Source organism: Cebus imitator, unplaced genomic scaffold (assembly GCF_001604975.1).
Source record: "Cebus imitator isolate Cc_AM_T3 unplaced genomic scaffold, Cebus_imitator-1.0 Scaffold111, whole genome shotgun sequence".
Classification (NCBI taxonomy): domain Eukaryota; kingdom Metazoa; phylum Chordata; class Mammalia; order Primates; family Cebidae; genus Cebus; species Cebus imitator.
This window is the reverse complement of record NW_016107426.1, coordinates 998,460-1,009,649: the sequence shown is the minus strand read 5'-3', so window position 1 is coordinate 1,009,649 and position 11,190 is coordinate 998,460. Positions and strand designations below refer to the sequence as shown.

Genomic DNA, 11,190 nt, shown 5'->3' with positions numbered 1-11,190 from the left:
TTTTGTGGAGATGAAGTCTCGCTCTATCACCCAGGCTAGAGCGCAGCGCTGCAATCTCAGCTCACTGCAACCTTCACCTCTCGGGTTCAAGTAATTCTCCTGCCTAAGCCTCCCGAGTAGCTGGGATTACAGGTGCCTGCCACCATGGCTGGGTAATTTTTGTATTTTTAGTAGAGACGGGGCTTCACCATGTTGGCCAGGCAGGTCTCAAACTCCTGACCTCAGGGTGATCCACCCACTTCGGCCTCCCAAAGTGCTGGGATTACAGGCTGAGCCACTGTGCTCAGCCCCCTTTGTTCTTACAGCAGCTTCTGCCCAGAGCCGGAAACGTGCTTGGCTCCTTGTGATGCTCACATTTTTGGACTCACAGCCAAGTTCGCAGACTGAGCCTGCCCTTCCCACTCCCATCCATCTCTGGTTCCTCCATCATTCCCAACACCACCCTTGGAAAGCAGCCCAAATCATCCTACTCAGGCCCACCACGGCAGAAAGTGTAGAAAGGATAGGCTAGAGGCTGGGCGCCGTGGCTGACGTCTGTAATCCCAGTACTTTGGGAGGCCAAGGCAGGGGTGGGGGGGATCACCTGAGGTCAGGAGTTCGAGACCAGTCTGACCAACATGGAGAAACCCTATCTCTACTAAAAATACAAAATTAGCCACGCATGGTGGTGCACGCCTGTAATCTCAGCTACTGGAGAGGCTGAGGCAAGAGAATCGCTTGAACCCGGGAGGCAGAGGTTACAGTAAGCTGAGATCGTGCCATTGCACTCCAGCCTGGGCAACATGAGTGAAACTCCATCTCAAAAGAAAAGGAAGGACAGGCTAAAAAGAAGGGACAGAAAGGTAGCTCATACCCACCAGTCAGTCTGGCCACAGGGTACCACAAGCTGGCAGCCCCACAGGACTCAGAGGAAAAGGGAAGACATGGGCCACATGGCACAGCCTGCTTTGGAGAGGGGTCTGCCTATGGGCGGGAAAATGCTGCCAAGTCCCTACCACACCTCCCCTGGCAGACCCCACCACACTGCTCCACACTACACGTTTCCTCTCTTTCTGGGGGTCATCAACAGGTCACCAAGGCTCTGCTGACTCACAAGAATCAGCTGATCTTTGGCAGCTGTGGGGGACCTCAGTCAGGCCTTACTCTCCCACCATGGAGCTGAATGGCTGGGGGTTACACAGCACTCACACACACATACACACTCACGCCCCAAACGGAGTCAAACAAATATGGGCTCAAATTCCAATTCTCCCAGTTACTAGCCTACCAATTTCTCCAAGCCTCTGTCTCATCCTAGTAACTGGATCCTCAAATGCCAAGCATGATCCAGGCATTATAAGCGTGTTATATTGTCACTTTTTAGTGGGGTCCACACGCTACTTCTAACTACATATACGTTTTTAAGGGCAGAGCAAATACATCTATTCATCATTCATTGTTCATCCAATTAAAATGCTTTGGCTGAGAACCCAGTGGGTTTTAGGTCCTGAGCTTGCTACTGTAGAGATCTCATGAAACATCAGACCCAGAGTCTGCCTTGTTCTCAGAGAGACTGTGGTCCAGTGGATAGTTCATGGAAATATATTGCAATCCAGGAAGTGGTTGGAACCTCAGGAGCAGCACATGTTCACTGGATAGACATCTGCTGAGTGTTACACAGGTGTCGGAATATAAAGATAAGATAAGCCGGGTGCGGTGCTCATGCCTGTAATCTCAGCACTTTGGGAGGCCAAGGCGGGCAGATCACTTAAGGTCAAGAGTTTGTGACCAGCCTGGCTAACATAGCAAAACCCCATCTCTACTAAAAATACAAAAATTAGCCAGGTGTGGTGGCACACACCAGTAGTTCCAGCTATTCAAGAGGCTGAGGCAGGAGAATTGCTTCAACCCAGGAGGCGGAGGTTGCAGTAAGCCAAGATCGTACCATTGTACCCCAGCCTGGGTGACAAAGCCAGGCCCCATCTCAAAAAAAAAAAAAAAAAAAGGAAGGCCCTTAGGGAGGACAGTGTATGACATGGAGCAGCGAGCCACAGTAAATGACCTGATCGCCATGTTGCCCCCTCTCACAGCTCAACATCAGACTAGCAGTAGGTACCTTACTTCCACGTACCATTCACCATGCCCTCAATGCTAAAGATGTTTATCCTTCCTCCATTTTTCAAATAACTTAAAATGGCAGGTCGGCTGCAGTGGCTCATGCCAGTAATCCCAGCACTTTGGGAGGCTGAGGCGGGTGGATCACCTGAGGTCAGGAGTTTGAGACCAGCCTGACGAACATGGTGAAACCCGGTCTTTACTAAAAATACAAAAATTAGCTAGGCATGGCGGTGGGTGCCTGTAATCCCAGCTACTTGGAGGCTGAGGCAGGAGAATTGCTTGAACCCAGGAGGTGGAGGTTGCTGTGAGCCGAGATCGCACCACTGCACTCCAGCCTGGGTGACAAGAGCAAAACTCCTCAAAAAAATGAAATAAATAAAAATTTTAAAAGATGGCTGAGCTTACCCTGAGCTTGACAAATACTTTTGGAGACCAGATGGGACTTGAGGAGTCCTCAGGCCTCACAACAGAACCTCAAAGGCTGAGGCAGGAGTAGAGAAACTGGAGAGACAGCAGCCTTCCTCCACTGACAACTTTCCCTCTGTCAATTAGGGTCAATGGCCCCCACCTGACCCTTGTCTTGTGGGGCTTGGAGAAATGGTGGCCTTATCACCTCTACAGTTTGCCAAGGCTTACCACCTCCCTCAGAGAGGATTCATCAGTAAAATGGTGACAATAATGACACTTAAAATTGTATGATTAAAGATTTTGATTTGGATCCAGAATCCTGATGTCAAAGCAAGCTCTGCCTCTTATTAGCTGTATGACTTTGGTTGGGCAAGTTACTTAAGCTTTCTGTGCTCTAGTTTCCTTTTTTTTGTTGAAACAGGATCTCACTCTGTTGCCCAGACTGGAGTACAGTGGCACCGTCACAGCTCACTGCAGCCCCAAACTCCTGTGCTCAAGTGATCCTCCTGTTTCAGCTTCCCAAGTTGGGACTACAGGCACACTCCATCACGCCTGGCTAATTTAAAAAAATTTTTGTAGAGATGGGGTCTGGCTATGTTGCCAAGACTGGTCTCGAACTCCTGGCCTCAGGTGATCCTCCCACCTCAGCCTCCCAAAGTACTGACATGACAGGTGTGAGCCACCATGCCCGGCATAGTTTCATTTGTAAACCAGAGATACCAGTATACTATCCATTTCACAGGGCTGTTTTGAAGATTGAGTGAGTGAAGATTTGAAAAACATTTAGATTAGTCCCTGGCACACTAAGCATAAAAGGAGTGTGTTAAATAAATGAAACACACACACACATATATATACATATGCTATTAGTCCTCTGTCACAAGACAGCCGTATCAGGTCTCCTGCTCATTTATCCTTCTGAGGATTAAAACAAAATCCATCTCCTCCACTTTATTATTATTTTTTTGAGAAGGAGTCTCACTGTGTTGCCCAGGCTGGGGTGCAGTGGAGCAATCTTGGCTCACTGCAACTTCTGCCTCCCAGGTTCAAGCGATTCTCCTGCCTCAGCCTCCTGAGTAGCTGGGATTACAGGCATGTGCCACCACCCCCGACTAATTTTTTATTTTTAGTAGAGATGGGGTTTCACCATGTTGGCCTGGCTGGTCTTGAACTCCTGACCTCGTGATCCACCTGCCTCAGCCTCCCAAAGTGCTGGGATTACAGGCATGAACCACCGAGCCCAAGCCCCACTTCATTTTTAGCACTGTTTTCAACCCTGCTAAAATGGTCCAACTCTGATATCTTGGTTCAAATACCACTGATGTTTGCAAGATGGTTTCAGGGGGCACATAAATTAACATTGCTTAGTTCAATCGTTAAATATTTATGTTAAACATATTTTAAAAAGAAATATAAATAGAAAATCAGACCTATGGTTTCACATTATTGCTTGGTTTAAGCTAAGAAAAAGAATGAGTGGGCCAGGTGTGGTGGTTCACGCCTGTAATCCCAGCACTTTGGAAGGCTGAGGCAGACGGATCACGAGGTCAAGAGATTGAGACCATCCTAGTCAACATGGTGAAACCCCGTCTCTACCAAAAATACAAAACATTAGCTGGGCATGGTGGTGCGTGCCTGTAGTCCCAGCTACTCGGGAGGCTGAGGCAGGAGAATCATTTGAACCCGGGAGGCGGAGGTTGCGGTGAGCCGAGATCGCACCATTGCACTCCAATCTGGGCAACAAGAACGAAACTCCATCCCAAAAAAAAAAAAAAAAAGAATAAGAATGAGTGGACTGACAATGGATTTATTTAAAGAAAAATGTTAAGTAAACAGTAACTGGTGTAATGGGGGCCCTCTTATAACTGCAGTTTGGCCTGCCTCAACAGCAGCCTTGGGAGAATGACAGCAGCCCAGAGTTGTCCAGGCTTAGGAGGCAGGGGCCAGGCCCAGTGGATGTAGAAATAAGTGGAGGGAGGAGAGAGAGCTTATCCTAGCCCTGCAAGGCATCTGGATCTGGGATGGCCCCAGGGCACTGGACTCTGGCTGATCTTCCCCCATTCCTTACGTGGAGGCTATAGCTTGATCCCTTCTAACCCTATTCTTCTCTTGCCAGGCCAAGGCACCCACCCCCTTACCCAGACCCCTTCTCAACCCATCCGTCCTCGGAATCTTCCAATCAGAGGTATCTGTCTCTGGGCTGAAAGCAGACAATTGTCACCACACCACCAGGAGCACCCCACCCCAGGGCAGGAACAACAACAGAAACCAGAATAGTTAGAATGTACATAGCACTGCCCACTGTACAAAGGACTCTCACACACAGGATTTCAGGGGCTCATCCAATCCTGAGTTCCCAGGCATAAGGTGACAGCAACACACGCCAGGCATTAGACAGAAGGTGCTTGCTTCCCAGGGCTAGGTGGGTCAGGGGCTTGGGAGAGAAGCCATACTGATGAGCACTGGGGAGAAGAATGTCTCCTCTTGGCTGTGGGGCCTCAGCTCCTAAGAGCAGTGCAGGCGTCAGGCGAGGGCTGGAGAGGCAGCCTTCAGGCCTGCTGGGGCCTTCCCCAACGACTCCAGGCCCAGCGCCCAGCTAGTGAGGCTGCAGGCCAGTGTGGGCGCCTCCCCCTCCCCCAGTCTCCTGGGAGTTGGGGGGATTCGAGGGGATCAGCCAGGCCCCCCCCAGGCCAGCTGCTTCAGAACCTTCCGGCTCCAACATTCCATCCCCTCTTAAAGGGGAAGTGACTGCTTCCCAACTCCGCCTGTCCAGATCTCTGCAGCTGGGTGGAAGGGAAGACCCCACCAGGGAGGGCAAGATGGAGAACACCAAGAAACTCTTCCTGGCCCTCCCATCCAGGCCCCAGGCCCTTCCCAACGTCTCCCCCTTGGCCACCATCTGGAGGAAAAAGGCCAGAGTTGGAGGAAAGATCAGCACCTGGGTCAGTGAGGACCAGTCCTCAGGGGTCGGGCGCTCTGTTCCGGTGACAACACCCCCAGCAGCCCACAAGGGAGAGGAGAGGCAGCTAAGATAAACATCGGCTCTGCAGACCCTGCTCCCGGCCGGCGCCCGAGCACCCCCGACACCCCTCCCCCAGCTCGGAGTCCCAGCGGAGCCCGCAGATGCAGCATACTCCAAATATGGGAGCCGCGCTGCTGAAAAGATGAAGGGGCGAAGAGCGAGGGCCAGGCAACCCCAGTCTGCGGAAAAGCTGGCGCGGGCCCCTCGGCAGGAGGAGGACGGAGACTCGGGCTCCGGAACCAGGTGGAGGGGGGGTGTGTCTGTCCCTGAGGAGGGGAGGGGACCGCACGGCAGGAGCTCTGATTGCTCTCGGGGAGTTGGACGTCCCCTTAAACCAGGGAGGCCCAGGTCCCCCTTCAGGGACGAACGGGAGTCCCTAGAGGGGCTGGAACCCACGGGGCCCCAGTGGGCCGAGTCGCCCTGAAGTCAGAGCGGGGCTCGGAGCCGGCGAGCGAGGGAAGTCGAGACCGGCCGCCTCGTCCCCGGGGGGCCGCCTCGTCCCCGGGGGGCCGCCTCCGGCTCCGGGGGACGGGGCGGGTCCATCCTCACCCGAAATCGTCGTCCATAGACTTGAAGAAGAACTTATAGCTGGGTCGCTGCAGAACGCCCTTAAAGTCCGCCAAGGTGACGCGCTCGGCGGGCAGGGGCAGCTTCACGAGGTACGGCGTCTCCTGCCCGTCCAAGTGGTAGATGATCTTGGTCTCGCCCATGGCTCCGGCCTCGGGCCCGGAGGCCCGCGCGCGGCCTGCTCGGGCGGCCGGGCCGAGCCTCCCACACGGCGGCGGCGGCGGCGGCGGCGGCGCGGCCCAGCGGCTCGGCCCAGCGGCTCAGCCCAGCTCGGCTGCGGCCCGCGGCGCCAGCTCCCTTGTTCTCCGGCCGCTCCCGGGTCCCAGCGCCGCCCGCCGCCGCCGCGGCCGCCGCTTCCGCTCCCCACTCTCCCGGCTGGGCTGGCGGCCGCGACTCTTCCGGCGGCCGCGGCCCTCCAGGCCCTGGGCTGCGTCCCGGCCCGCTCCCCTCCCCCGGCCCGGCGCGGCCCCGCCCCGGCGCGCCCCGCCCTCGGCCGCCGCACGGAGGCGCCGGCCTCGCAGCAGACGGCTGGGCCACCACCCGGCTCCGCTGACGTCCCGCCCCCGGCCGGGCCGCGGCGCTTCGGTCCCGGGTCCTTAGAGACGGAAGGGGAGATTCACCGGGAGGGCGGCGTTCCCGGACCCGCGAGGCCCCGACTCTGGACCCGAGTGGGATGGGTGGTTCCTCTGCGGTCCGATGGGAGTGGAATGCAGGGATTGCTTTGGTCCCCAGAAATGGTCTACGGAAAGAGGGTGACTCTGACTCTGGATCCCTGGAGGAGAGTGACCGCAACATGGCCCTTCAGGGTTTCTTGAGAAGCACAACTGCTGTCGCGGAGTGTACCAAACTGATCTCCTCGAGGGCAGGACAGCATCCAGTTCTGAGTCCTCGCAATAGCCTTAGCGTCCAGTTGCAAGGCAGTGGTTCAATAAATGGATTGAATGAAGAATAAGTTGATGCGTGCACGCCAGACAGTAAGTCACCAACCCGAACTAGGTATAGCCACTTCCTCACAGACCTCCTTTTTATTCATTTACTAAACACAGAGGGCCTACTATGTGTAAGGCATACCGCGTGAGATATAGCGGTAGCAAGGCAGACACGGTTGCTCTCAGGACCTTCCTTCTGCTGGAGGGAAGCGCATAGGCTTGTAAATAAACAGCTTCAGAGTGGCAACTGCTATGAAGAAGGTAACAGTGCTGTGATGGGAACAGGGGAAGTCGGGCACAGTGGCTCATGCTTGTAATTCCATCACTATGGGAGGCTGAGGCAGGTGGATCACCTGAGGTCAGGAGTTTGAGACCAGCCTGGCCAACATGGTGAAACCCCATCTCTCTTAAAAATACAAAAATTAGGCCAGGTGCGGTGGCTCATGCCTGTAATCCCAGCAAGTTGGGAGGCCAAGGCAGGCGGATCACAAGGTCAGGAGTTCAAGACCAGCCTGACCAACATGGTGAAACCCTGTCTCTGCTAAAAATACAAAAATTAGCCAGGCATGGTGGCTCGCGCCTGTAATCCCAGCTACCCAGGAGGCTGAGGCAGGAGAATCGCTTGAACCTGGGAGGTGGAGGTTGTAGTGAGCCGAGATTGTGCCACTGCACTCCACCCTGAGCAACAGAGCAAGACTGCGTCTCAAAGAGAAAAAAAGAAAGAAAAATTAGCCAAGTGTGGTGGTGGGGGCCTGTAATCCCAGCTACTCAGGAGGCTGAGCAGGAGAATTGCTTGAACCCGGGAGGTGGAGGTTGCAGTGAGATCACACCACTGCACTGCAGCCTGGGCGACAGAGTGAGACTGCCTCAAAAAACAACAACAAAACAAAAAAGATAGTGACCGGGGAAAGAAGTTTCTGGGAGTTAGAGAAGTACCCTTCCAGAAGAGAAGACCTAGAAATAGAGCGTAGAAAGTGGCTATGAGATCTGGGGTGAGAGCATTCTAGGCAGAGGTGCAGGGAATATACGGGCTCAACACAGGAATAAATGTGTCACATTTGAGGAAAGAGAAGGCCATCGTGACTAAAGGGACAGTCCTCAATGAGGCTGGAAACATAGACCGGCCAAATTTCATAGGACCTTGCATGCTACGGTCTTAAGTACAGGCTCCTTCTACTCCATTTTGTACACTGTTGCCAAATTAGCACTAGAATAAGAAGCTCTTTCAGATACCTCTTCTACTCAGAAACCTTTGCACATTCTCCAAAGCCCCCAAATATCCTTAACATATCAAGGTCCTCTGTAATCTAACCTCTGCCTACTTTTCTTTTATAGACTTTTGTCTCATGTCCTGGCAATTTTTTTTTTTTTTTTAAGAGACGAGGTCTTGCTATATTGCTCAGGCTGGAGTGCAGCGGCTATTCACAGGCACGATCCCACTACTGATCAGCACGGGAGTTTTGACCTGCTCCGTTTCTGACCTGGGCCGGTTCACTCCTCCTTAGGCAACCTGGTGGTCCCCTGCTCCCGGGAGGTCACCATATTGATGCTGAACTTAGTGCGGACACCCGATAGGCATAGCACACCACAGCCCAGAACTCCTGGACTCAAGCGATCCTCCAGCCTCAGCCTACCGAGTAGCTGGGACTATGGGCACGTGTCACCACACTGGGCTCCTGGCCAAATTTTTGACTCCAGGCAAATTAACCCACTTGGTAGCTCCTGCACACACCTTATATGTTGTCACTTTATACACTTTCCTCCACCTTCTTTACATTTTTTATCAAAGGAATATGTTTGCAAAGTCAAATCGTATTTAAAAAGCTTTTTAACAAAACAGCAATCCTCCTCATTGGTATAGTGGTGAGAAAAAACAAAAATCCAGCAGTTCTTTGTCCCATTTCCCTCTCACTCTCAGTACTCATACTTCTTCTTCATTTATGCATTCTAGACATTCCTTATTGATTTCCAAATTTGATTGATGATTATCTGTCTCTCTTCCACCTGTCCCTTCCCTCTCAGAATAGCGAAAGGCCCCTCTCTCTTCCTTGGCACTGCCTACGGAGGTGGCAGCCATCTCCTCCGCACCACTACTGGCATTCAGCGAGCAGTGTCATCTCCATTTTACAAGCATCATGGCCACCCTCAGCCTCCCTGTGAGGCCCAAGATTGTCAAAAAGAGAACCAAGAAGTTCATCTGGCACCAGTCTCACTGATATTTCAAAATTAAGCAGAACTGGCGGAAACCCAGAGGTGCTGACTACAGGGTTCGTAGAAGGTTCAGGGGCCAGATCTTGATGCCCAACACTGGTTATGAGAGCAATGATAAAACAAAGCATGTGCTGCCCAGTGGCTTCCGGAAGTTCCTGGGCCGCAACGTCAAGGAGCTGGAAGTGCTGCTGATCTGCACAAAATCTTCCTATGCTGAGATCACTCACGATGTTTCCTCTAAGAACCTCAAAGCCATCATGGAAAGAGCTGCCCAGCTGGCCATCAGATTTACCAACCCCAATGCCAGGCTGCGCAGTGAAAAAAATGAGTAGACAGCTCATGTGCATGTTTTGTGTTTCAATAAAAGTATAAAAACTGCCAAAAAAAAATAGTGAAAGCATGCTTTTTGGCTAAGAAAATACAGTACTTTGTATTGACCTTATTTTGACTGAGCAAATGTTTTCGCTGTCATGTGTGTTTTATGATTGTTTCCTCTACAACCTTTTCATTTCCTCTGACTTTAATCATTGCCTTGTTTTTTCATGTTTTAATATATTATACTTCCCATTAATTCCTCCCATGTAATCTAATAGTTTCTCAATACACTCCTTGTTCACTCAGTCAAAGCTATTAGATAATCAATCAGTTCCATTTTTCCTGGAGACTTCCATTCTTTTTTTTTTTTAGATGGAGTCTTACTCTGTCACCCAGGCTGGAGTGCAGTGTCACTATCCCGGCTCACTGCAGCCTCTGCCTCCTGGGTTCAAGTGATTGTCCTGCCTCAACCTCCCAAGTAGCTGATATTACAGGCACCCACCACCACGTCCAGCTGATTTTGTATTTTTAGTAGAGACAGGGTTTCACCATGTTAGCCAGGCTGATTTTGAACTCCCGACTTCAGGTGATTGTCTGCCTTGGCCTCTCAAAGTGCTGGGATTAGAGGCATGAGCCACTGCGTCTGGCCGAGCCTTCCATTCTTTTGTTCTGGTCTGTGCCACTCAATGTCTCAGCCTGTGGACAGCTCTCATTGTAGGACTTCTCTGCATCCTCAAAATTCCCTTTACCTGTCTCCATGGTTTTTTTTTAAATCTTTTAATTTTATTTTTTTTATATTGCAAGCCCACAACGAACATCATATACCTGTCTCCATGTTGAATCTGTTTCCTGGATACTTTACTCCTTTGTTTTATTTATTTGTTAATTGAGGCAGGGCCTTGCTCTGGTGCTCAGGTTGGAGTATAGTGGAGTAATCATGGCTCACTGCAGCCTCGAACACCTGGGCTCAAGCGATCCTATCAAAGTCCTGGGATTATAGGTGTGAGCCACTGCACCCAGCCAACAATAAATTATTGAATTAAGAACAGGCCCATTCCTATAATCCCAACACTTTGGGAGGCTGAGGTGGAGGATCACTGGAGCCCAGGTGTTTGAGACCAGTCTGGGCAACACAGCAAGACCTTGTTTCTACTGGGGGCGGGGGCGGGAATGGCTGGATGCATAGCTCACATCTGTAATCCAAGCACTTCGGGAAGCCAAGGTGGTCAGATCACTTGAGGTCAGGAGTTTGAGACCAGCCTGGCCATCATGGTGAAAGCCCGTCTCTACTGAAAATACAGAAATTAGCCAGATGTGGTGGCTCGTGCCTGCAATCCCAGCTAACTGGGAGGCTGAGGCAGGAGAATTGCTTGAACCCAGGAGAAAGAGGTCGCAGTGAGCCAAGGCCACACCACTGCACTCCAGCCTGGGTGACAGAGTGAGACTGTTTCAAAAAAAGAAAAAAAAAAGAACATTTTAATTACTGGTTTTCCCTTTATTTTTTTATTTTTTATTTTTTTTTTGAGATTTGAGACTGAGTTTTGCTCTGTCGACCAGGCTGGAGTGCAGTGGTGGTCTCCACTCACTGCAATCTCCACCTCCTGGGTTCAAGCAATTCTCATGCTTCAGCCTCCTAAATAA

The 11,190-nt window shown here is 51.7% G+C and overlaps 1 protein-coding gene and 1 long non-coding RNA gene across 3 annotated transcripts in view; one reads left to right on the top strand and one right to left on the bottom strand.

Annotated features, from left to right (window-relative positions):
- DVL3 (dishevelled segment polarity protein 3) overlaps positions 1-6,564 on the bottom strand; it is an 18,455-nt gene extending 11,891 nt beyond the window's left edge. For both annotated transcript variants that reach the window (XM_037741935.1, XM_017538318.2), the window contains exon 1: positions 6,077-6,564. In XM_037741935.1, coding sequence (XP_037597863.1) covers positions 6,077-6,237 — 161 coding nt within the window. In that variant the 5' untranslated portion in view covers positions 6,238-6,564. The remainder of the gene's footprint in view (positions 1-6,076) is intronic.
- On the top strand, positions 4,799-9,623 carry LOC108311069. The gene is made up of 2 exons (XR_005201810.1): positions 4,799-5,770; positions 9,051-9,623. It is a non-coding gene; the product is annotated as an uncharacterized LOC108311069 (long non-coding RNA).
- Positions 9,624-11,190: the final 1,567 nt, after the last annotated feature.